General features: G+C 41.8%; 1 protein-coding gene across 3 annotated transcripts in view; it reads right to left on the bottom strand.

Annotated features, from left to right (window-relative positions):
* The window catches only part of PSMD14 (proteasome 26S subunit, non-ATPase 14), a 72,403-nt gene extending 47,988 nt beyond the window's left edge, over positions 1-24,415 (bottom strand). The window contains exons 1-3 of one of the 3 annotated variants that reach the window (XM_006114835.4): positions 24,276-24,410; positions 12,986-13,098; positions 10,423-10,474 (exon numbers count right to left, since the gene is read on the bottom strand). In XM_006114835.4, coding sequence (XP_006114897.1) covers positions 10,423-10,470 — 48 coding nt within the window. In that variant the 5' untranslated portion in view covers positions 10,471-10,474; positions 12,986-13,098; positions 24,276-24,410. Of the gene's footprint in view, positions 1-10,422; positions 10,475-12,985; positions 13,099-24,275 lie in introns of all 3 variants that reach the window. The other 2 variants (XM_006114836.4, XM_006114837.4) reach the window with 2 other exon arrangements.
* Positions 24,416-25,202: the final 787 nt, after the last annotated feature.

Below are 25,202 nucleotides of genomic sequence, written 5' to 3'. Positions count from 1 at the left end.
GCTTCATTTGCATAATGGCAGCCATGGAGGGGGTTTCGAAATGGGGCTTGTCGAAAGAAAAACGGACGTTTAGATGGGGATCAATCCAAAATAAAACCCTTTTTCGAAAGATCCTGTACTCCATCTTTTGGAGTACAGGATCTTCCGGAAAGAGGGAATACAGGTTCTTTCAAAAAAGGGTTTTATTTTCGAACGATCCCCGTCTAAACGGCCATTTTTCTTTAGAAAAGCCCCATTTCAGGAAAAAAACGTGGCCGCCATTATGCAAATCAAGCGTGGGAAATTTAAATCCCGGCTTCATTTGCAATATCAAAGAGTCTAATTTACATCCCTTTTTCGAGGAAAAAATGTAGTTTAGACACAGCCTAGGGAAATAGGTTTCAATGACAGTTCTGCAATAGATAAATCATGTAAGCAATGTTCCTTAGTTTCCTCATCTTTAATACAGATATAAAGGATTTTGAGAGAAATAATGTTTTTAAGATATAGATGTGCCTTTTTTATCCAAAGTTTATAACTATTAATGAACTAGTAATAAACAGATCTTATGAAATACAGGTACAATTAACCCTACTCCAGTGTATGTGGTATTCCCTAGCAGAACTGTCCAAAACTTGGAGCTTGGAGGGGAGGGAGAGAAAGGCCACAGAGTAGCACAACCCTTGCCACGAGAAGCATACAGGCCCAGGTAGACAGTGGTTGAAAAAAGATGAATCTGCTTAAGTGCCTATGGATACTAAATCCGCAGGGTTTAGTCTTCCTCACTTTTAAAAGTGGAATGAGCAGATGGACATCTAAACATTTTAGAAATGTGCATCTGTCTAAGTCCATTTCCTCAAGAACTCCTCCTAAATGGTATGAGTAAGATCACCAAATTTGGTACACAGCTTCCTCTTCTAACTTAAAACAAAGTCAGGGTTTGGTTGTGCCAGGAAAATGGGATGGTTTTCCAAAAGGAGGCTGATCAGAGGAGAGCCATATGCCGCACTACAACGGGTGACAGCCGCACCACCAAGAGAATAGACAGCTGGCAATGGAGCTCCACATGGTCTGCCACCAAGCTGGGTAAGTGGTTCCCTGTCCCTCTCCCATGTCCTTGGCCATAGCACCAGAGCAGGGAGGGAGGAGAGAACAGGGAGAAAACCCCACGCTGACTCCCTCCCCAGGCTCAGGGAAGGGGGAGGGAGAAAGCCTCCACCCACCCCCCAAGCCTCTCCTCAACTCCCCACCATGACTCCTGCATCTCCCATACTCCCAGCCTCCTGCCCTAAGTTCCCCACAAACCAAAGGCCCTGCATTGACTCCTCCATCCCTCACACTGCCGCTCTCCCATTCTGAAGGACCCAAGCACCACCAGGTAAGTCTTCTAGTTAATCTAATTAGGCAGTGGTGCTCAAAGTTGCAGACTTCCTCCCATGTAATTGAAATGTGTTGTATCCACAAAGTGTGCTATTAACCAACAAAAATGTCTACAACTGTTTAATTACATATGCATAAATATCCATTAGTGTATAGACAGGCCAAAGCCAATGCACCATTTACTTAAAGGCAGGAATAAAACAGTTGCTCTTCTTAATATAAAGGAAACTTGCATTTTATTTGCAAATTGGAAAGGATCTACATTGAATCTCACCCACCTGTGCCTGCCAGATCACTAACCCTCACTCTGAAGCTCATAAAACTGGTAACATCTTGTTTAATCCTTGCACTGATTTGATCAGCAGATATGCAGAATTTTAGATCAGTGGCAGGCAGGTCTTCCAGGTTCCCCCTTGCACCACAAATTTTATAAATGGGATCATTGTGTTCTTTAAAAAAAAAAAAAAAAAAGAATAACAACGAAAGAAGGTTCCACTGCATCAAGCAATGCAATGCATGAAACCTCATAATCAAAAGTGACAGTTTTCAAGTGCCATTTACAATGCCCTAATCTGGAAAGATCCCAGCTAACCCATCTGATCAACAATTTCACAGATGGAAGCACTTGATGGCTAATTGGCAAGTCCATTATTCAAATAAACTAGCTAACTACATTTCTATTTTCTTTATTTCAAGTCAAGGTGCAAACACTCTGCATAAGATACAGGTCACTCCCTCAAAAACTGGATTACTCTCTACTCTGCATCAAATGGGTTACTTTAAAGCATCACATCAGAACAACAATTATTTGGTTTAACTGCAAAGAAGCAATTACATATATGAAAAAATAATGGAGCAAAGTTTTAAAAAATATTGAACTAATGAAAATTGGTTGTGTAAGAACAATAAGTTATATTTGGAAATGATCTCATTGCTCTCTACATCAGAGCTTTGTTAACTAACACATGTACAGAAGAAACATACGCCTTTCTTACGTGTTACTCTGATCACATTTAGGTGAAAAAATAACTAGGTTGGATGTGTTAGCTTGGGTAAAAATCACATGGCTTTGTTACTATTTTGCAAGCCTCACGGAAGACAGCTCCAACAAATGCTCTTATTAAATTAATCTCTTGTATCCTTTGGGATAACAAAAAGAATAGTGGAGTAAACAACAAGACTAACTAAACATGCATATGCAGAAATGACTTCACTACACATTCTGTAGCATGGAGGACAAGGACTAGTAAAGATGAGTATAATGGATTCAACTAGTACTTCATTAAATTGTGTGCAAAATGAAAGGGATGTTCCTCCACATCCCAGGGATATCAATTATCTTGCTGCCCTAATAGAACTTAAAGTTTGAGCTACACCCCCTAATTTGTCTTTTGCAAACACCTAGGCAGAACAGAGACGTGAGGTACAAGTCAGCTATGCAGCAGGCATAGCTTTCCAACACTACAAAGGAAGGAAAAATAATATAGGTGGAAGGCAATGAAATAAGGAAAGAAAATAGTAGTGAGGGTATAAGAAAAACATTAAGACAGACTTTTATTTTTAATTTATAAATATTTGTACCTCTTGAACACAGAAAGGTAGCCCCACAAAGGTGGTTTTGCTTCTCATTAGGTCCAATGCCACTTTGACTGAAATCAGGCTTCCAAAAAAATACATGCAATATTAGCTTTACACTAATCATAGGTTCCTTGACCATACCTGAAGTTAGGAATGTCTTCAAATTCTAAATAATCACTTTGGTACTCTAACAATTAATTGTCATTAACATGAACTAAATTCTTCAGGGTGGTTCTTTTGCTCTCACAGGAAAATGATGGGAAAAATGAGATTTAAATACATAAATGATTTACAGGAATCCAAGCCGCTGGTCTCATTTTAGGTTTCAATTTATTATTAACTGATAGAGAGTGTCACTCATTCCAGACCTTCTGTTTGCACAAAGACCCAATATTGGGAAGATTATTTAATTGCAGTAATTTGTATTATGTGGCACCCAAAGGTGCTGGGTGCTGTACAAACAAAAAAGAACCACTTCCATGAACAGTTTACAATCTAAAAATCAGACATGGAAGAGAATGGAGATACAACATATATGCACATATACTGAACAGCAATTTTGTTATTTACACAACCATGGTTTGCTTTAAATTAGGGCAGAAAGGAAAGAGTAGGAAGAGTCACAGCTAGTTGCCTACCTACCCATGATCAGCAGAGGTGATTCTAAGGACGAATATGACAAATTATTCATTTTTAAGGGAATTCTTCCCCTGCAAAAGGTGCAATGTGGAAGAGAGCCCAGAGATGTTTGAAACAGAAGCTGACTAGGGAATGTAGGCAGCATGATGGCAGGGGTTGACACTGCAACATGTTACTAGATAAATGAGGTAGGAGAGGTAGAGATAATGTGTAGGGAGGGAAAAGGAGGGGGCTGAAGACAAAACCTTGAGAGAGAACCACAGAAAGGAGAAGAGCGAAGAAGGATGGCTCTCCAGATCGGACACAAAAAGAACAATACAGGAGGCCATGGGACAAGCAGGAAAGGACAAAAACCACAAAAACCAATGGAGAACAATATTTTAAAAAAGGTATCAAAAGCCACCATAAAGACAGATGAGGATAGTGGAGTACAGATTAAGAGACTAAGCCAGAAAAAAAAGGTTAATAGGGATTTGAATGAATGCATTTGCAGTAAAGTATGAATACCAGACTGGAGACAGTTAAGAATGGAATTGTAAACAAAAACTCAAAACAGTTGTATGCAGCACATTTAATGAGATACTGAATGACAGTAGAAATGGAAGATTGGGTTGAATTTTGTACTGGTGCTGTTTGTTTTCTGAAGCTGTGGAGACCAATACCTGCTCATACAGATAAATCTGATGAGAGCATAAGGCAAAGAAGAGTGAAAGATGGGGTAAGCAGAACAACAAGAGAAGTTAAAAGATGATAGAAGTTATTTGATCGTGAAAGGCTGGAGTTGGACAACAAGCAGCAAGTCTCACTGTCAGCGATGGGAGGAAGAGGGAGGTAATGCCAAATCTTAATAATTTTTCTTTGAAGAAACCACCAAGATCCCACATGGAGAAAACAGGTAGAGGAAGGGCTGAGGAGAAAGTCAAAGGTGGTACAAGAAGCAACTGTAGCCAAGTGTAAGATTTGATAAGTGACGAGAAGTACAGTTGTTTGTCTCAAAAGACGACAAAGTCAAAAGGAGGAAAGACGGAACTTGTAGTTTTGATGGCTTGAAGGTTATGGAAGGATCTGGTAGCAATGCAGGTGGAGATGAGGGAGTGTCAGAGAGGGAAATTTGTGATGGAGACACCAAAGACATTACAGTGCTTGGTTGGTAAAGGTTAACTGAGTAGCTGTTTTGTTAAATAAGAACTGATCCATTGTTAGATATCAAATGAGGTGGGCTATTGTCCTAGAGCAGCAGTTCTCAAACTTCTGGGCTCCGGAGCCCTCTACATGCGCAAACATTTATGTGGAGCCCCAGCAGTCCATGGTTGTATGTGTTTTAACTATCGATGTTTCCAGTTTGTCAACTTCACGGAGCCCCTGGAGATGTCTCGCATAGCCCTGGGGCTCCGTGGAGCACAGTTTGAAAAACACTGCCCTAGAGTAATCCATTTCAACTGCTAAGCAAGCATCTTCAAAGAATGGTTCAAAAAACAAGTTACAGTTTTCTGAGGGCAGTATTATATAGCTATAGGTATTAAGTTTACACTCTCTCATAAAATTCTCCACATATTCATACTAGCAGAGGAACAAACAGAAGTAGCTGACCTAGATAGGCTTTTATACTATGAGGTTTAATTTATAAAATAAAATCAACAAAACCAGAAGTCATCTGTAAGAAAATGATCAGATGAAGAAATTCACAATAGTTTCAAGATTACTTCAATTTAGGGTCATAATGAAAGTGATCTCACTAGTTCTGTAGAAGGACTAAAAGTCTCACAGGGGTAGTAGCAGTGTCAGTCTATAACTTTAAAAACAATAAGTAGTCCTGTGGCACCTTAGGGGTACATCTACACACCAGGTCTAAACTCGAAAAAAGCTATGCAATTTAACCTATGCAATTAGCATAGCTCAAGTCAAAATAGCTTATTTCAAATTTGGCTACGTCTACAGAGCACTTATTTCAAAATAGAGCATTTTTCTTCCGATTTCACTTAATGCTCATAAAATGAAGGTTACATGAGAGAGGGTATGTCTACACTACCCCGCTAGTTCAAACTAGCGGGGGTAATGTAGTCATCCGCAGTTGCAAATGAAGCCTGGGATTTGAATTTCCCGGGCTTCATTTGCATGAAGCCGGCCGGCGCCATTTTTAAATGCCGGCTAGTTCGGACCCCGTGCCGCGCGGCTACACGCGGCACGGGGTCCGAACTAGCCGGCATTTAAAAATGGCGCCGGCCGGCTTCATGCAAATGAAGCCCGGGAAATTCAAATCCCAGGCTTCATTTGCAACTGCGGATGACTACATTACCCCCGCTAGTTCGAACTAGCGGGGTAGTGTAGACATACCCACAGAGTAATAAGTCTTCCTGCAGGACATTATTTCGACATTATGTCAAAATAACTGCTTGTGCGTAGATACGGACTATATTATTTCGGAATAATGTCAGTTATTCTGAAATAACACTGTTGTGTAAACATTGCCTTAGAGACTAACAAAAATATATATCTATATACAGTAAAACTCCATTGGTCCGGCATCTGATGGTCTGGCACTCCTGATGGTCCAGCACCATCAGGAACCCGGAAGTGCTCTGGGCAGCTGGACCATTGGAGCTGCTCTGCCCCCAGCTTCCCCGATTTAGCCGCTGATGAAACTGACCAGCGGCTGCCTCCAGGAAGCCCGCGGCAGAGCAGCTCTGCCTTGGACTTCCTGGAGTCAGCCGCTGGTCAGTTTCAGCGGCGGCTGACTTGGGGATGCCTGGGGCAGAGCAGCTGGGGTGCTGCCAGGTTGGTCCGGTAGCGCTGCCCCTTGGCACTGTGGGACCAACCCGGCAGCACCCCAGCTGCTCTGCCGCAGGTGTCCTGGTTCAGCTGCTGCTGAAACTGACCAGAAGTGGCTCAATCGAGGACGCCTGGGGCGGAGCCGGACTATCAGAAGGGGGGGGCTATGACGGGTCTGGGGTGGCATCCCCCCCACACCACCCTAGACCCCTCTTAGCCCCCCCTTCCGATAGCCCGGCATATCTGATAATCCGGCACCCGCTGGGTCCTAAAGGTGCCGGATTATCGGAAGTTTACTGTAGTAGTATGAGCTTTTACCCACAAAGCTCATGATACTATACATATATATTTTTGTTAGTCTCTAAGGGTACGTCTATACAGCAGCGTCATTTTGGAATACAAAGAGAATACGTACACAGCAAGCCATTATTTTGAAATAATGGTGAGCTGGCTGACTTCTTACTCCAACTCCAGTAACCCTCATTTCACAAGGAGTAAGGAAAGTCAAAGGAAGAGTGTTCTTCCTTCAGCTTCCTGCTGTGTAGACAGCATCAAAAGCCAAACAGATATTTTGACTGACATAGATGAAGTTGCGTAGCTTAATTTGACTTTTACCCTGCTGTGTAGACATGCACTAAGGTGCCACACGACTATTTTTTGTTTAACACAACTAAGTATTTCTGGGGAATACCTTCCTTTGTTCTCAGTTTAACAGCCACCTGATTCAGTCTGGAGTTTCTTTGCTACCAGCAAAAATATTCAAGATACAAACTGATAACTTTGTCTATATCCAATTCAATTTAGACATATGCCAATACATTAACTATGGGCATAAATGATCTTCTGCACATCTCTCCTATTTATTTAATAAGCCACAGAACTGCTAAAGTAACTATGACATTGCTCATATGAAGCTGCAACCTGCAATAGCAGCAATATAGTTCCTCTTCAATACCCAGAATTTTTTTTTTAATCCCCTCACTCTCCCACAAGTTGTTCAGGAGACATTTCCATGTTTAAATATGATAAAAGCTCTGAAGGCCCAGTGCTGAAGAAGTCTGTATGACTTACTTTGAATATCATTTTATTGTCTTCTATATTTTATATTTGTCTTCAGATTAAAATTGGGAAATTCTAGAGAGTTAGCCTAGAGAGTTAACTGTAAATCTGAAGAACAGCTTTGATATGCATCAAGTTCAGAGAGGATTAAGAAGTGAAAGCTTGAGTGATTAGACTACGCATATGTTAGAAAAATGAAGAGTCATAAAGCAGACTGGCAGCACAGAGGAACAAGAAAAATCTCAGAACTGCTTAAGAAAGCGAAACTAAAAATAACTTAGTACTGCTTGAAGATGCATTAAAGGAGCGTGAAGAACATTTTAGCTCAAAAAGAGAAAATGGAACAATCACATATTAAAAAAAATTAAGGAGACCTGGCCACCCAGCTAGTGGATGTAGTTGTATATATGTTGCATAAAACACATTACTGAGTGCTTTAACTTGATGCATACCCATGGTAGCGATATAAAATCCAATTTAATTGGTTAATTGGTTAAATGTGATATTTCACCAGTTAAGGGGAGGTGGGCTGCCCGCAACGTGCCAGAGCTCATCATGGAGAGGGGCTGCTCCAGCTATAGCACCCTGTCCATGGATGGGAAGCTGCTCCAGCCACCTTCCCCACCCACCCAGTACATCTGAACCCAGTAAGCATCACCCGTTACTGGGATCACAGATGTATATCTTTCTGTTTACAGGTAGACACTTAGGAACACATTATATACAGGTAAGAAACTATGAATCTGAAAGATTCGTTCACAACTATCCCATGATCTACATCAATGAACCAAGGACTTAAACGCGTTACTGGGAAGACTGAGGAGCCAAATATAAATGGGAAATACAGAGTAAGCTAATGTTTGTAAACTATGAAAGGGCATTAAGGGGCAGTAAACCCAGGCCACCATGCCAAAATGAGTTCCTGGGCACAGCCCAGGGAAACTCCACTGGAGTCATGAGAAAAGAAATCCTTCTAGTAAACATAGAGACAATGACATTGCTCACAAAGCTTTACTTACCCATGCTATTTGGGAAGAAGATTGATATACAGTATTTGAATAGCAATGGTTCCACCAACATGGCCCCAGATACATTCCTCTTAAACTCCAGGTCCTATCCACCCTCCTATGGCAGACCCTAACTAGTTCCATTACATCCAGAGTGCTACACCCCAGGACAAAGCTGCCCTCACCTCTCTGAAGAGAGATGTACGTACACAAACAACATTAAGACCTCTGGGCAAATCATCTGGAAAAAAACCACAACAGATGGTATCATCTAGTGAGACAATGGAGGAGGCCACACATTAGTTGAAATTTTTTCTGACAGGAACTAAAAGGCTACCAGAGAGGCCTTGACCCCACAGCAGGCCGGTTACTAAAGACAACAACATTACTGTGTTTAAGAACGATATATACGTAAGCAAATGTTACTTGCACGTGAGTCTTTTAGAAACAATTCTAATAGCTTCAACAAACTAGGGATGTAAAATCCCATTTAATAAAGTTAATTGATAAACATAATGTTTAACCAGTTAACTACTTAAATGGGGGTGGGCACAATGTAGGGGACTAATAGACTAGTCGCTTCTCCCACCCACTTTCTGCCTCTATCAGAAGCACCAACGGGGGAGGTTGGGGAGCTGGAGGAGGGAAGAGGAGAGAAGAGGGTTAGGGTTTGTTTAATTCGTTAATGTTTAATTTCGCAGTCCCCATTGAGGCTCTTGTACATTTCAAAGTGGAAGTGCTGCATGGAGCCTGGGGCCAGAGGGGTACTCAGGGATTCCTCTACTGGCCCAGGGCTCCACCCAGCGTTTCAGTCTTTGAAACATACAAGAGTCCCCACCGTACTCTTGTACATTTCTAAGGCAGAATGCCATGAGGCACTTCCCCTCTGAAATATAGTAAGCGCCCACCTGGCTGTTGCTACATTTCAAAGCAGAAGCGCCTTTATCGGGTAATCGAGTAGTTGATGGAAATTCTATTGACTATTTGACGAGTTGATTAATTTTAACATCCCTAGTGGGATGCCCCCATAACCACCGAGACAGCGCTAAAGCACACACTTCCCTGCCTGTGACTTGCAAGGTCAAGCCAGCAGTGGACAGGGCGCCCCTGCTGGTTAACCAAAACCAGTAAGCATCAGTAAGGGTGGTGCTAACTGGTTAACTATTCACATCCCTACCACAAACAGATAGAACACATCACCATGTTATCTCAAGTGTTATGAAATCTACTTCCTTACACCACATGAATGGTACTTAAAAGGTATTTTTACTGACAAAAACAAAGATTACAAAATCAATTTTATTGACAATAGTTTAATTTGCAATTTCTATATTAGTCAATGTTTAATTTTGCAGATAAATCTGAATTCTATGGACTATATTAGTGAAGGGCAATCCACACTCGTGAGTGGGCCACATGAGGGGCTCTACATCTCAATGGGCCACAAGTTTGTCATAACAAAGACAGTATCCTAGGATAAGGGTAAGTTTTGCTAGCTGTGCTTGAATACCTAGAATTTGCAGGATGTGCCGACTGAACCGTAGCAGTGCTCTGAGTGGATGCAGAGGGAGCACACAGCTCACAGTCTATATTATGTGCAATCAGCATGCACCTCATTTCATGTGCATGACACTTTAACACTGGTAGGAAAAAACCTACGCAGATAGAAACCCGTGGAATATGGCAACCCTGCACGTGAACAATGGTAAACAAAATGTTGTGGGGGCCACACACAGAACCCCAAGGAGCCTCAGGTTGCCCACCACTGGACTACATCTTATACTTTTATGCACGGCATGCTTACAAACATTATACATTTTTGAAAGTTCATACTCAGTGTCAATGTATTTCACATAATCAACATTATGCACAGACTATACAGCATGCTTTCTATATACCTACATTATTACAAAATTGAAGTCAGTTGTTTGATGCTAAAAGGTTGAGTGTTTTTGTAATTATAAGCTATGATTAATGTAAAAAAGAAAAAATATACAAGTGATATACTAACCTGTCCCAGCCCAGGCATGCCTCCTCCAAGTCGTAGAAGTCTGTCCATATTTCTAGAGAACAGAAACAAAGGAAAATGTTCCCAAGCTCTGAAGTATTTACTAAATTGTTATCTATGTAATTCACCTTCAGTCACTCAGTATGTCAAAAATATTGGTGGTAATTACAACACAACATCAGACTTCCTGTTAATTAACACCACATATTAATTCAAGAAGCTGTCTTCCTCGCTAATTAACAGACCTTATTTTATTGCTTTGGTTTTGGGTTATCCCAATATCTAAAGATAAGCATTTTTGTCATACTTTTCAGAACTTGGTTATCATACAATAATGTTTTGCTGTTACCTAGTAAGGGACCTGCACAGGGGAAATGCCTGAAACTTATTAAAAGTATAACTGACTTTCCTTCAATTTTGTCCAGTGTACATCAATAAATCTTAATTTAAAAAGTAAAGCTTTTTTACTTCCTCATTAGTAAGTTCTGTGCTAATTAACTTACAGCTTGTCAGTTATCATAAAAACTGCATGTGAAAGACACTGAGCAGATTATGGATCTTTGAATTAGCATGCAAAGCTTTTTTTTTTTTAAATGAACTCATTATACTAAAAGAAACACTGTAAAGTAAACATCAAATGCATTTAGCTTGAATACATGGGGGCAATACAGTCATTTCATGAATTTAAAGTGTTGCACATAGAATACCTTGGAATGAGACTATTCCAGCAACAGAACTTAGCAGCTCTTTCCATTAAAGTATTACATTCCTAATTGCACTCCCCCTCTTTTCTGATCTCTATGACAAGACAAATCTTTGATATAGTTTTATACTGTGTCAACTGACCATTAAACCATGTCACTGTTAAAATACCTGAATGACAATTCATTTCAAAGTTCAAATCAATTTTTATTCAGAAATTACATATTTTTAGATTTAATACACACACACACACACACACACACACACACACACACACACACACACACTATAAGTGTACTGTTCCATTTATAACAATCAGGAATCTTTTGTGGCTTGCTTGGTTTACCGTACATTGCTTAGTTGCATGCACTAAAACCCAGTTGTGTGTTGGCATTAACAGCTCACTCTTCAATAAGTTCTAAACCTTACATTTTAACATAAAACTATAAAATTAAAACCATGTTTCAAGAAACAAATTCTGAGCATTCACTGCTTTATCACACTTACTTGGAAATGAAAGACATACAGTACAAGGCCAAAAACTGATTCCTTAATACCATACGACTTCTGAGCAAACCCCATCTTGCACAACTTTGGCTCAAGACTATAAAGCCTGTTCAAGCTTATCATCATACCCCCACATTATAAAAACAGAACGAAAACAGCAAGTGACCATATTTCCACAGCAAATGAGTTTGTTCCCACCACATGGAAAATACCATCAGCAATCACATAAACAAAACGAATTCCAGAATTTTCTTTATGCAGCCAAAAGTACAAAGAAAATGGGATACAATCAAAGGTATACTTGGGAACTGGAAAAAAGAAAAGTGTGAAGGGTCTTAAAGTCCTGAGAAATAATTTTAGTCTGCAAAAACCGTAACAAATTTGACCGTGAAGTTGAAGGCATGTTAGAGAACATACCATTCATTATTTATTAACTAGCTACCTGTGGATATCTGCACATTTGATTTATTCTCTATAACACAGTTTTAACTAGAATTATTTTTCTTCCAACTTAAGGCACAGATTCAATTGTCTTTTCCTGTGTTATTAGTACCATGAAATTATTAAAATAAACACTTAAGCTTACTAGTTTTTACCATTTATATCATTTACTTTTTGTACTTCAAACATCTTAAATAAAAATAGTCTGGCCAGAATCTCTTTTTTAATGTAGTCAGTTTCACTTACTAGTTCTAGTGCACTAGCAGAGTAGTATTGTGTTTGGATTTCTTTTGGTGTTTTTAAAAGTATTCTTTGAAATAACATATTTTTGGGATCTACATGGCTAGAAAACATCACTTTTCAGGTATCTAGAATAAAAATTACATCATCTTAAGACCAAGGAAATAAAAAAGCCACAAGTTAATGCCTTCATTTTCAGGTGAGTTCAGTGCTCACTTGGGGGGGGGGGGGGGGGAGGAAGGGGAAGAGACCTCAAACCTGACCGGGGGAAGCAATCTCAAAGTGGATGTGGAAAGGATAATTCACCATGCATAATCATTCATTGTCTGCTGCTTCTGATAAAACAGAAAAGCCTACCAATGAATGCCAACTATGCTTTTTCTGTGATGAAAATACCACTTGTCCAATGGAACCTAGAATGACCCCATAACTCATTTCAGGTAGACCAGGCAGGTATCAAGGATAATTTTTATTCACTGCTAATCTGGGCTGGATAGTAACTTTTGATTAAGTTGAGGAAGGCCCCACTCCATGAGTTATGTAGCTGTAAGTCTCCTGGGTAATGCTTTTACAAAATTAAAAAAGTGAACCTGTATTGTTTTGAAATTATTGATTAAGAATCAGGTAATGAAGTTTGAGATGAGTATATGAAGAGGAACAAATTTTAGTTGCTCACCTGGCACTGTACTAGAGATTGCCTGCTCTTGTCAAGAGTCAAATAGTAATTCTTACCCCAACCGAAGCTCCCACTTTTTTGATGTGTATAAAGAAGTTGCTTATGCCTTCTTCCTAAAAAAGAATGCAGTTGTAATTTAGAAAAAGAAAGTAGTTTCATTGCTACGATTTTCAAGTAAGCAAGCCACTGGAAAGGCTCAAATACAAAAATGAGTTACCCCCAGCATTGTACTCTGAACTTTTCTGAGTTTTAACTACATAACCTCTATTTCAGATTTTTAATATGCCATCTGGAACCTCTAAGCAAGAGAACTCCATGTACTGCATAAAGCCTACACAATTATCACATGGGTAGAAATTTCCCAGAGCCTCACTGTAATATGGAAAGGTAAAATTCAAGTTAGCATTTTAATAGCCTCTCTTCTCCCCAGAAAGCTAAACAGATTAAACCTTGACTGGTAACTCCACAGGTAAGTGCTACGCAATCTTTAAAAGGAAAATATTTGTCCCTAATTGGTTAGCTTAAACTTGGAAAGATTACCAGAGGCATCAGCAGCTAACCTTATGAGTTTCTCAAATTTATAGAGGAACTAAACCTTTCACTAATTACATGTAATCCGCAGGTCTAACAAAGTTGTTCAAGATAGAGTTTATTACATCGTCTGCTTAGACATTTGCTACCCTTTCTGAAGGGTTTCAAATCCTCCAACTTTAAAATTTAGTCTCTTTTCTGCACACCAGAAGCTATCACAAGCTTCAACAGCTATGCTTTTCCACATTAATTTTATTTTGCCAAGAACAATACAAACACAGGGTATTGATTTAAATCAACAAACATACATCCATTTAATCTTGTTTTGCATTTGAAAGTGTTTTCCTAACCAACAAAAAAGGTTCTCTCATTGTTTGCCAATCAAAATGTGTTTATGGTTATATCAACTATCACCCTTACACTAAAAATTGATTCCTTTTGTTAACCTAGAGGACACACTATAACTACACACAATTAGCCAATTACATACCTTCACATACATGCAGTAAGATTATTAATTAGAAAGTGAACAATTTACAACATTTTTTGTTACCTGGGATTTGTATCAAACTGTGTTTGCACAGAAACTGAAATTCAACTGAAAATTTTAAAAACATCATTTTAAAGGGTTTTTTTTTTTACATGAGAGGATGTTAAGTTCATCAAAACATGTTTTGTATTTAAAACTGATTTATTAAACAAAAGGAAGCATTAACTGTCATTAGTAACAGATTGTGTCTGGTTACCAGGGGCCAAATCTGCCAAAGATGTTTAGCCATCTAAAGATGCAGACAAGCACTTTTGAAACACCCTCCGCCCCCGTCAACTACATGTGTCTTTAATAGGGAGGTTAACTGTCTTTTATTGGTGTAAAAGTTTAATGGCTAGAATTTCTAGCCATTACATGTTTGGGGGGGGAGGGGGGGGGAAGAAGGCAGAAGCCAGTGTTTGGAAGAGCCAGCTCCTCACGAGCATGGGCTCCCACCTGCCCACCCCCCGCTGTCTTTGTAATAGAGGCAACACTGGGAGGGGGGAAGCAGTGGGAGCCGGTGTTTTTAAGACAGCTCCCAGTACAAGGTAGATCCCACAGAGCTGTTTCTCTCCTCTCCACTCCGCCCTCAGCTGCCTCCCACAGAAGCAACAGTGGGGGGGAAGCGAGGCAGGAGCCAACAAGAGCAGAAAGCTGGCTTCTGTGAAGCCACCTGCTCCCCCTGCCTCCCAGAGGCAAAAGCATGGTGGGGGAGGAAGGCATGTTTCCCCCCCTCCCAATTCCTTAAAAGCTAGACCCCCGCGCATGTCAGTGCCTGCCCCCTTTACTCCTGTTGCATCTTTGGGGTATGGGGGGGAGGAGATGGCTCTGGGTAGGGTTGCCAGATAGTTGAAACAAAAATACTGACCTCCCTCCCAAAAAAGGGAAAAAATTCTGTTGAAGGGAGGGGGGAAGAGGTGGGGGGGGGGGGAGGCCAAAGTTGTTGAGCAAAAATTAAATAAAACAACAGCATGTCCCCTTTAAGAGTGAGTGCAGGGATAGGAACAGGGGAGCAGATGAGCAGTAAGACCCAGAGGTCGGCAGCCATTTTGTGCCGGCAGCCTTGCGAAACCAGGTAAGCATGGGGGCTGGGGTCAGGGGGCTGGGGGTGTTGGGAGCTGGAGGGGACTCGGGGGAGGGGGGGAAGAGGAGGGAGGCCTGGGCGCTGACTGTAGGGTTGCCAGGTGCCCAGCATTTCGTCTCCTGGGCCGTGGGGGGCGGGGGGGGACGGGACCAGAAAAATACAGGACATTTTAGGTGTCTGGTATTCTCTGAATTTTTTTTTTTTTTAAACCGGACAGGAGGTGAAGATACCAGACTGTCCAGGTGAATACTGGACACCTGGCAACCCTAGCTCTGGGAGAGCCTGCTTAAGCTAGCTCCCCATGGGCATCAGTTCCCACCTCAGCCCCACAACTTCACTTCCTCTATATCAGGAGGGATCAAGGAAAGAGGTGAGTATAGTTGATATGATTAACTGAGAAGCCCAGGCTTATAGGTTAATCATTTGATTGGCTATACACTAACAACCCTAGTCTACAGTATGGTTTGCCACCTTTCTAATGTCTGGGAACTGGATCCCCACGACTGCCCTACCTCTTCACCCCAAGGATCCCTCCTCACATGCAGGACTTGCCCTAGATCAAATGCACCACTCGTTCATTTGTTAAACTTTTGAATACTTGATTTTTATTGCATTTATAATCCATTAAAAAAAAAAACTTTGACATTATTTCAATGAATGAGTTATACCTATCATGTAAGACAGACTTGAATTCTAGGATCTGTAAATCTGTATTTATTCATGCCATATACATGTATAATTTGTATATGTAAACAATAAATTGTTTCCTCTAAGTTTCTATTAACTTTTTAACTTTAATAACTGAAATGTATTCACATCAAGAAATTGAACTATACACCAACAATGGGTGTACCAGTATTAAATAGTGTAGCAGTAGGAGACAGCCTTAGAATGTTAACTCTAGCCCATTAGTTTAAAAAATAAATTGCTTTTCTTTGCCCCCCCAAACTGAAGTACACTGTCATAGCCGATGACTGGCCAATTGTATTTTCAAGCAATAAAACAGCGATGTCACTCCCATTGGTCAAAGACATGTTTTAATTAGCCTGAGCTTTGAAAAAGTGTGCTTGCCACTCACAATTGACCAGCCATATGAACAGAATTTTGAAAGTTATCCACACATTAGGGGAAAAAAAAAAAAAAAAAAAAAAAAAAGAGTCCTTCAACTGTGCATCATAAATGAACAGGAGCACTTGGAGTAGAGTGCACTTCCCATGTGGCAAAATGCTACAGACATTGTCCAATTCGACATAGAGGTCTTTATCACCGATAGCCAAACATTCCCCATGATGTAGCTAGGGATCTTAAATATTGCTTAATTGAATAGTTGGTTAACCTCATGAATTCTTATCAGTTACTCGACTATTCTATAGTCTCTGGAGGCAGGGCTGACAGCCATTAAGCTCCAGCCCCACTCCCGAAGAGCACCTTGCCACACCGTGTTGCTGCCTCTGTATCAGAGACACCAGTGTGGTGTGCTGGGGGAGCTGGTCTGAGAGGAGAGCCAGTTTAAAACCAGTCCCCTCATGGACCACCTGCCTGTCGCCCCACGTTGTTGCCTCCAAAACAGAGGCAGCAGTGTGGGGTGGGGCTCCCAGGCTGCCTGCCTGCCTGGCTCCTAATACAAGTTAAATTCAGAGCTGCAGTGGGGGTAGGTCCTGGACCTGACACAAGCCAGGACTGAGCCAGGCTGCTAGCCAGCCTGCTAAAAAATTTGCTGGCAAGAGAGGGAGGCGGGAAGAGGGCGGAGGTGGAGAAAACGCATGTAGTCTGTAGCATTAACCTATAAGCTTTTGCTTATTGATTAATCGACTACATTATTACATTCCTACTTGTAGCATCCTATGAAGAGTCTGTACAATTACTTGAGAGTGATTTTGCTATCCACCAGTAACTTACAAAGGCCAGGGGGGAAAAAAAACAATACAGGTGTCTTCATAGTGCTTCATTTGTCCAAACCTTTCTTTAATGGACTTTCAAGAAGCATCAACAGGCAAAGGTCCACACCTTTATGAACTACTTTATACAGGTGCTCACAGATGACATATTTCCCAAGAAGTCCTACCAAACCAAGCAAATTACTGTTATGTTCAGTGAATTTACCTGATGAGTCTTGGAAAGCCAAATAGTTCTTTTCAAAAAAGAGGGTAATGGAGATCAAATGCTCAAGCGTGTTCCTCCATTGCTGGGTTTCTACATTAATAATGCACTGATTTTCTGCAACTATGTATTTATTCAGGTTGAATAGTGATAGAGATGTAGCCGTGTTAGTCTGGTGTAGCTGAAACAAAATACAGGACTATGTAGCACTTTAAAGACTAACAAGATGGTTTATTAGATGATGAGCTTTCGTGGGCCAGACTCACTTCCTCAGATCAAATAATGGAAGAAAATAGTCACAACCATATATACCAAAGGATACAATTTAAAAAAAATGAACACACATGAAAAGGACAAATCACATTACAGAACAGAAGGAGGATGTGGGGGGGGGAGGGGGAAGGAAGGTGAATGCCAGTGAGTTAATGATATTAGAGGTGGGGAAGGGGAAATGTCTGTGAGTTAATAGTATTAGAGGTGATAATTGGGGAAGCTATCTTTGTAATGGGTAAGATAGTTGGAGTCTTTGTTAATTCCCCTGCGGAGAGTGCCAGGGGGAGTGAACATTTCAACCAGAAAGGACACTGTCTGAATGACCTGCTAACCTGCATCCTACTTCAGAAGACATTCAAATCTGCACTTGAAAGGGAATCCTCTGAACTGGCATTCATGCTAAAATTCGACACTCTCCGCAGGGGAATGTATCGAGGACCGTGAAATCTGGTCTCCCCCATAAAACCTGTTCTCTTGTATGTTCTTTTACTCTATACTACACAGATTTTATAGGAGAGACCAGCATCTCTCAAACTGAGGGTCCTGACCCAAAATAGAGTTGCAGGGCTGGACAACAAGGTTAATTTACTAAGTAGCTTGTAGTAGTGCCTCCTTTACTTCTGTGCTGCCTTCAGAACTGTGTGGCTGGAGAGTGGCGGCTGCTGACTAAAGACCCAGCTCTAAAACCAGCAGGACCCCTAGTTACAACATTTATTATTTTAAAAATCTGATGACCGTGAAGTTTGGAATATCTACAACATTTAGGAAATAAGTACATATTCAAAAAACATAACTAAAGAATACACCTGTAGTCCCTACACTTATCCCCTCATACTCTCTCCTTACCAGTAATAAAATGTATCCTCTTCCCTCCAACACCACAGACCAGGAGACAAGTTGTGACTGGGCTGGCGGCTGTGGCTGGGATGCAACAGCCAAGAACTGGCTTCAAAAATAATATCAAGCAAGCACTATATTCTGTGTTGTAACTGAAATAAGTATTTTTGATACTGTAGAAAAACAGGTGGAAGCATATAGAATACCAATTTAAATGTATTGTATTAACAACAGTGTGATTAAAACTTCAATTGTGACTTCTCTCAATTGTGATTTTTTTGACAACTCAACAAGAAGTATTCTATGCTAGTAGTTTATATTCTATGATGTAGTTTCTATGAAAGATTAAAACCTAGCGTTAACAAATACAGATCGTGTTTTGATCTTCTACTGAACAGTGCCTCCTAACTGATTACTTCAAAATATTTACAAACCGGTGTCTAATTTCCATGCAATTGTTTTAAAGTGATAACTCATAGTAGTATCAGCATGCAAGAGTAGCAAGGATCGACCACAACAGTACATAAATGATTATGTTTGTCATGAACACCTAATAAAGTGATTTATATACAAAGATTACCCATTTGAGGCCCCATCCATTCCAAACGATTCAGAAAGTTATAGCTGTTAAATATGTTTGCCAACCAACTTCTGGACTGCTTTATGAATCTCACAAAAGAATATCTTCCCATATTACATGGATCAAAAACAATGCTGTTGTCAGTAGTATCTTCTGTCCAGTCAAAGTTTAGAAGCTTCAGAGGGTTAACCAACTTAGTCTGTACAGGATAAACTTAAAAAAAACAACAAATCGTTTGGTAGCACTTTAAAAACTAACAAAACATGTAGATGGTATCATGAGCTTTCATGGGCACAATCCACTTCTTCAGATGACCAGAGTGAAGATTATCAGAACCAAAAATAAGGGACATTATCAAACAATGAAGGTGCCAATGTTTCTTTGTGTACAACAGTGGTTCTCAACTCATTTCAGTCCATGGACCACCAAGCCAATCAAATTTTCATGGACTACCTCCTTTTTGAGACATAAGAAAGAGCAGACTACAAACATTTTGGTTTGAAATTTATTTCTTACTAACAGATTTTTGGATTCGCTTCTCACTGACAAGTTTTCAGTGTTTGGAGCGGTACTTGATAATGCACAACGAATATGGCTTTCCACTGCAAGCCAATTCCTCTGTTTGGACTTAATGTGCAACAAACATGAAAAATCCAGTCTCACACAAGTTCATGCAAATGGCAAAAGAAATCTGACCGTGTGCACTGACAGAATTGGGTAACTCTCAGTCACGCTGGCCCAAAATTTCTCTATGGTAGACTGCTGGTACACGTCTTGAGACGCAAAATCATTTTTCAGATCCAAGAATTCCTCCTGCAGATCCTCTGGAACACTATTAACATCTGTTATAAATGGATTCCTGATGAAAGATAATCCATCCCTTGTCCTGTCCACCTCCGGAAAGTATCATTGGAATTCATCTCGTAGCTTCCACAAATGATCGAGAATTTGCGTCTGAATGGCTTCCTTTTCCCCAAACATGGCATCCACATATGGAAATGGAACCAAATTATTGCCTTCGACTTTTACGATACAGAGTTCTAATTTGTCAAGAAAAGCCTCGATGATGCTTTGGTGAGAGAACAGATTTGCACCTTTCCCTTGCAGCTGAAAATTCAGTTTGTTCAAGATTCCAAAACTATCGACAAGATGCAGTCAAATTTAGAATTTGTGTGTCAGCACAGTTTGGAATTCCTCTTTCCCTTGAGCCTGGAGAAATAAATCCAACTCCTCTCTCAATTGAAAAACTCTGTTGAGTACGTTCCCTGCTGACAACCACCATACAGAAGTGTAGAACAGCAACACATCAAAGTCAGAACCCACGTCCAGGCAAAATTTTTTGAACAGCCTGGTGTTCAGAGCCGATGATTTGATGTGATTCACCACTTTCACCAACCCTTTGAAAACGGCATTCAGTTCATCAGGCAATGTTTTTTATGCCAAAGCTTCCCTGAATGAATGAATGAATGAATGAATGAATGAATGAATGAATGAATGAATGAATGAAGCAATAAACTCCTGTTACCATCGGAGCGCACTGCTTCACCAGCAGTGGTGACACGCACAAGATTTACCCCATCCAGACCATGTATTTCAAAGAAATTGTTAACAATTTCCATCATATCCTGAGCCTTTGTGGTGGTATCAAGAATCTTACAAAAAAGAAACTCGTTTTTGAAATCTCCCTCAACCATGTATTGTGCGAACACCAATAGCTGAGAGCACAATGCAACATCGGTCAATTCATCCAACTGTACGGCAAACAATGGAGACTTCTTTATTTCATCCACAACTTGTTCACTGATGTTCCTGTGATATCTCATTTATCTGTCTCGATACTGTGTCATTAGAGACAGATATATCATTCAGCTTCCTTGCTGCTTCCTCGCCAAGAACAAGCCACACCATCTCTTTTGCACAGGAGAGCACAAGTTGCTCTACAATGGTACGAGGCTTTTTGGCCTGTGCAACTCTGTATGCAACAATGTACGGAGCGTGCACTGCATTGCTTGCCTTATTGTAGAATGCACTTTGAGTCGAGGCGCTGCCGTTTCAGACCTGATAATTGCCACTCAAAATAATCTTCATCCTTTTGCAACCAAGTTGGGGTGATACTTTTTGAGATGAAGTTTCAGCTTAGCCGGCTTCATTGAGTCATGAAGACTTTGAAACAAATAACACATTGTGGCAAATCCACACCTTCTTTTTCTTGACAAGTGAAGCCGAATTTGATATAGTCCTCCAAATGCTTGCACTTGACATTTCTTCCTGTCGTTGCCATTATAAACAAACTACAACACACCTGTAAAATAGCACATGTAACACAGGACGAATGACAGCAACCACTCAGCATGACAGCGGCAGCTACACTGACGCTCAGAGCCTCAGACGGAAGTTACTGGCAACACAATGCGGTTGCGTCCTACGTGACGCTATGGATGACACGCCACATGCTTGTGAACACGGTGTAAAACAGCCTAATGGCGGCACCTGCTCACACCATGTGACTTTGGACAATGTTCTCGTGGACCACCGAAAAAGTCACCATGGACCACCAGTTGAGAACCACAGGTGTTTGTACTCTTCCTCTGTAATTGCTAACTAATGGTTCTTATCTGCTTCTTTTAACTATCAGTTTTGCCTGTTACATACTGCTCCGCTTTCCCTTTGATATTTATATACCCACTGCCTCTCCCCACCCCATTTTTTTCCTCTCCCCTCTCTCTCCCTCCTTCCCTTATTTTTGGTTCTGAACATTCTACTCTGGTCATCTGAAGAAGTGAGCTGTGCCCACAAAAGCTCATACCACCATCTACATGTTTTGTTAAACTTAAAACACAACAAATAGTCTGGTAGCATTTTAAAGACTAACAAGCTTTAGAGTTAGAAAAGTGATTCACAGCTCAGACTAGGAATGTAAAATCCCATTTAATTGGTTAACTAGTTTAACAGTGTTTAACCGATTAAAAGAGAGGCAGGTGGGGGGCCACTACAGCCCAGTTGGGCTGAAGCAAGCTCCCTGCCCACAGTGGGCAGGGTGCTGCTACAGCTTCCACTGGTTAACCATTCATATTCTTAGTTCAGACATGCAGCAGCACAGACCACCCAAGAGGGACGAGACCATTTTCAAAATGCTAACAAAACTAAGGCAGATTCGCAATAGTTCACCACATTGATTTAAATTATTTCTGTTTGAAAAGCTATCTAAAAAAAATTATGCCTCACCCAATGTTTCTATTCACTATAAATATATTTGATACATGTTGAACAAAAAGCCAAAGATTCATATTTATCAGATATACTTTATTTGTTTTACCAGTATCCAATTATTCCTAAAGTAATTCAACCTACAAAAACTAGTGAAACCTGCTGTATAATATTAGCTGAATACTATTCTATACTAATATTTTTGTTCACTATATTTTCTTTGCTAGCTTTATTCCATTTTCTTTCCTATACAGATGGTCTTCTTCCCTTCTATCCCCCCACCTTCCTGTTACCTTAAGTGTCTTTTTCCTGCTTTTTCATCCTCTTCCTTAGCCCATTCTCTACATTGAATTCTGCTTATTTCCTTGTCTTCTGCATCTTGCTTATCTAGTACTACATAAATAGCTGCACTGAAAGCTGCCAAGACAAGTCAGTTTTCACTCACTACTGCTGCTGTTTGACAAAGCAGAGAGCAAGTGTAAAATCACTGGGGATATCGGCAGACTTTGCAAGACAACACATGACCAGTTTATGCTCCACTTTATTTGGAGGGTTCAACAAAAAGGATAAGGGCACTTTCAGAAGTGTTTTCTTTAGAATCAAGACAGACAAAACACATAGGAGTATGATCAAGTATATTTGTTAAACGTAAGTAGGGACCTACTAATTTCAGAGTAGTGACAAACATTTCATAGACCTCCCCCCCCCCCCCGTCCCCATGAAATGGGATGTCTCCTTGTTCTTAGAAGTGCCCCCATCAAAGAGGGCTTTTTACCTCCCACTGGACAGGGAAAGATCAGGACCTGTCCCTCCCCTGCAAACTGTTCTGGAAGGGAGAGGGAGGACCAGACTAGACCCACCTCTACCTCCTGCAGCTGCAGGAAGCTCGGCAGTTACTGCCTTCAGGGTCCAAGTCTGAAGATAGCACAGAAGTGATGGTGGAAATACCATGACCCCCCACCAACAGGATTGTAAACCGTCCCCTCTCCCCCCCCCCATCTCCTTTTGGGTCTAAACCTTACAGTTACAACACTGTGTAGTTTCAGTTTTAAACAGCTGAAAACATGACATTTACCAATTTTCAAATCCATGAAATTGGCGATAGTGATTGAACTGGCCATTAAGTAGGTCCCTAAACATAACACAAGAGTGCTGTTGCACATCATTGCAGCTGCCAGGAGAGTAACCTTTACACAGATAATGAGCAGTCCTGTAGCACCTTAGAGAACAACAGAATTATTAGGGCATGAGCTTTCATGAATAAAATCTTGCCTTAATAAAGTTGTTAGTCTCTAAGGTGTTGCAGTATTCTTTATTGTTTTTGCAGATACAGACTAACATGGGTACCCCTCTGAGACCTTACATAGATAACTTTGCTAGGGAACCAGAAAGATCACTGCTGCCAGTGGCATGAACGTGCAAACAGAGCAGTCTCTGATTATTTATTATGGTACTAGGATCCATTATTAGCACTGAAAACCATACAGCCAGTGTGCTCCCAGAACAGAATACTAATAGTATTACCAGCACATTTGAGCATCTTGCAGCACTCAGGTTTTCCTTACACCAAAGCTAATAAAGTGCCATGAAATTAAAAACAAGCTTTACAATAACCATCAAGCTGTGTACATGCTTTACTGATTAACCACATGAACTATTGTAGCCCCCCGCTCCTGTTCACAACAAAGTAATCAGGGCCGGCTAAGCGCAGACTACCAGCTCGCTCAGGCGGCGGCAACGCACAGGCTTGTTTCTGCCAGTTACCCAAGGCACGTTCGGGTGTTTGGAAATAGCACCGATCAGCGCAGACGATCAGCCATTAGCGACTGCCAAGAAGAAGCAAAACACGCTGCCACCTAGGCCCTTGTAACTGGCTACGGCACGTCGAGGGTAGCAGCCTGGCGCAGGGAAGGGTTAACACTCTCCACATAAAAGGCAAAAACGGCGACACTTCCCTAGCGGGCCGCGTCTCTAACCCTTGTCCCCCGGCCCCCCAGCCCTTCCCGCGGCCCCGCTCAACCCCTCCTCGCCCAGTGCCGCGCGGGCCCGGGCCCTACACCTCGCAGACGAGGCCGCGGGAAGGCCCAGGCGCCAAACCAAGCCGCGGGAAGGCCTGTGGCCTTCGCCTCCGAGCGGCCTCTAACTCTACCTGGGGCTGAGACCCTTCTGAGGCCGCTCCACCTGCGCTCCGGGCCGCGATGAATCAGCCGAATTTCATTCAAACCTAGTCCGCCCAGGCCTTCCGAAAACACTTCCGGGTTCAGAGGGCACCTCTCAGTTTCCGTTCCCATACCAACAGCCAATAGCTTGGTGGGGTCACAGCCATGGCAACGTTGCCCCGCCCCCAGCTCCGGGAACAACCTCCGACGCGGGCGGGCGGGGCGGAGAGCGCTAGGCGACTGGCTCGCGGGGCACGTAGCCGCTCGCGCCCCTGCCCGTGGAGTGGCCTCCTCCCTCTGCCGAGAGGTGGAGCGAGGAGGTTGGTCCATGCAGCGCTAGGCGGGCTGCCCGCTTGGTGGCACAGGCGGTGGCTGAGACCCTCTCGTGCTGCTCTGCAGGCCCCGCGCCGTTCGTCCTGGGCGCCCCTGCTTGTTCCCTCCATGCCCTTCCCCAAGCAGAGACGGCCTGTGACACAGGCTGGCGGGGGGCATCCGGCACTCCCGAGCCCATGGCAGCAATAGTGCCGGCCGGGTATCTGGAAACACCTGACAGCGGCCGTGTCCAGACTCAGGGGTTTTTTCGGGAAAAGTAGCCTTTTCCTGAAAAAACTTCCCCTGCGTCCAGACTCAAGCCGCGTTCTTTCGAAATTATTTCGAAAGAACGCGGCTTTTCTTTCGATGGCGGTAAACCTCGTTTCACGAGGAAGAACGCCTTCCTTCGAAAGTTCCTCTTTCGAAGGAAGGCGTTCTTCAATGTAAAGAGGCCGTCTTCGAAAGAGAGCATCCAGACTCGCTGGGTGCTCTCTTTCGAAAAAGCGGATTTTTCTTTCGAAAGATCCGCGTGCAGTCTAGACGCGATCTTTCGAAAGATGCTCTTTCGAAAGATGCTTTCGAAAGAGCATCTTTCGAAAGAAGCC

This window comes from Pelodiscus sinensis, chromosome 7 (genome assembly GCF_049634645.1).
Source record: "Pelodiscus sinensis isolate JC-2024 chromosome 7, ASM4963464v1, whole genome shotgun sequence".
NCBI classification, from domain to species: domain Eukaryota; kingdom Metazoa; phylum Chordata; order Testudines; family Trionychidae; genus Pelodiscus; species Pelodiscus sinensis.
The sequence above is the reverse complement of the archived record's forward strand: the minus strand, read 5'-3'. Positions and strand labels throughout refer to the sequence as shown.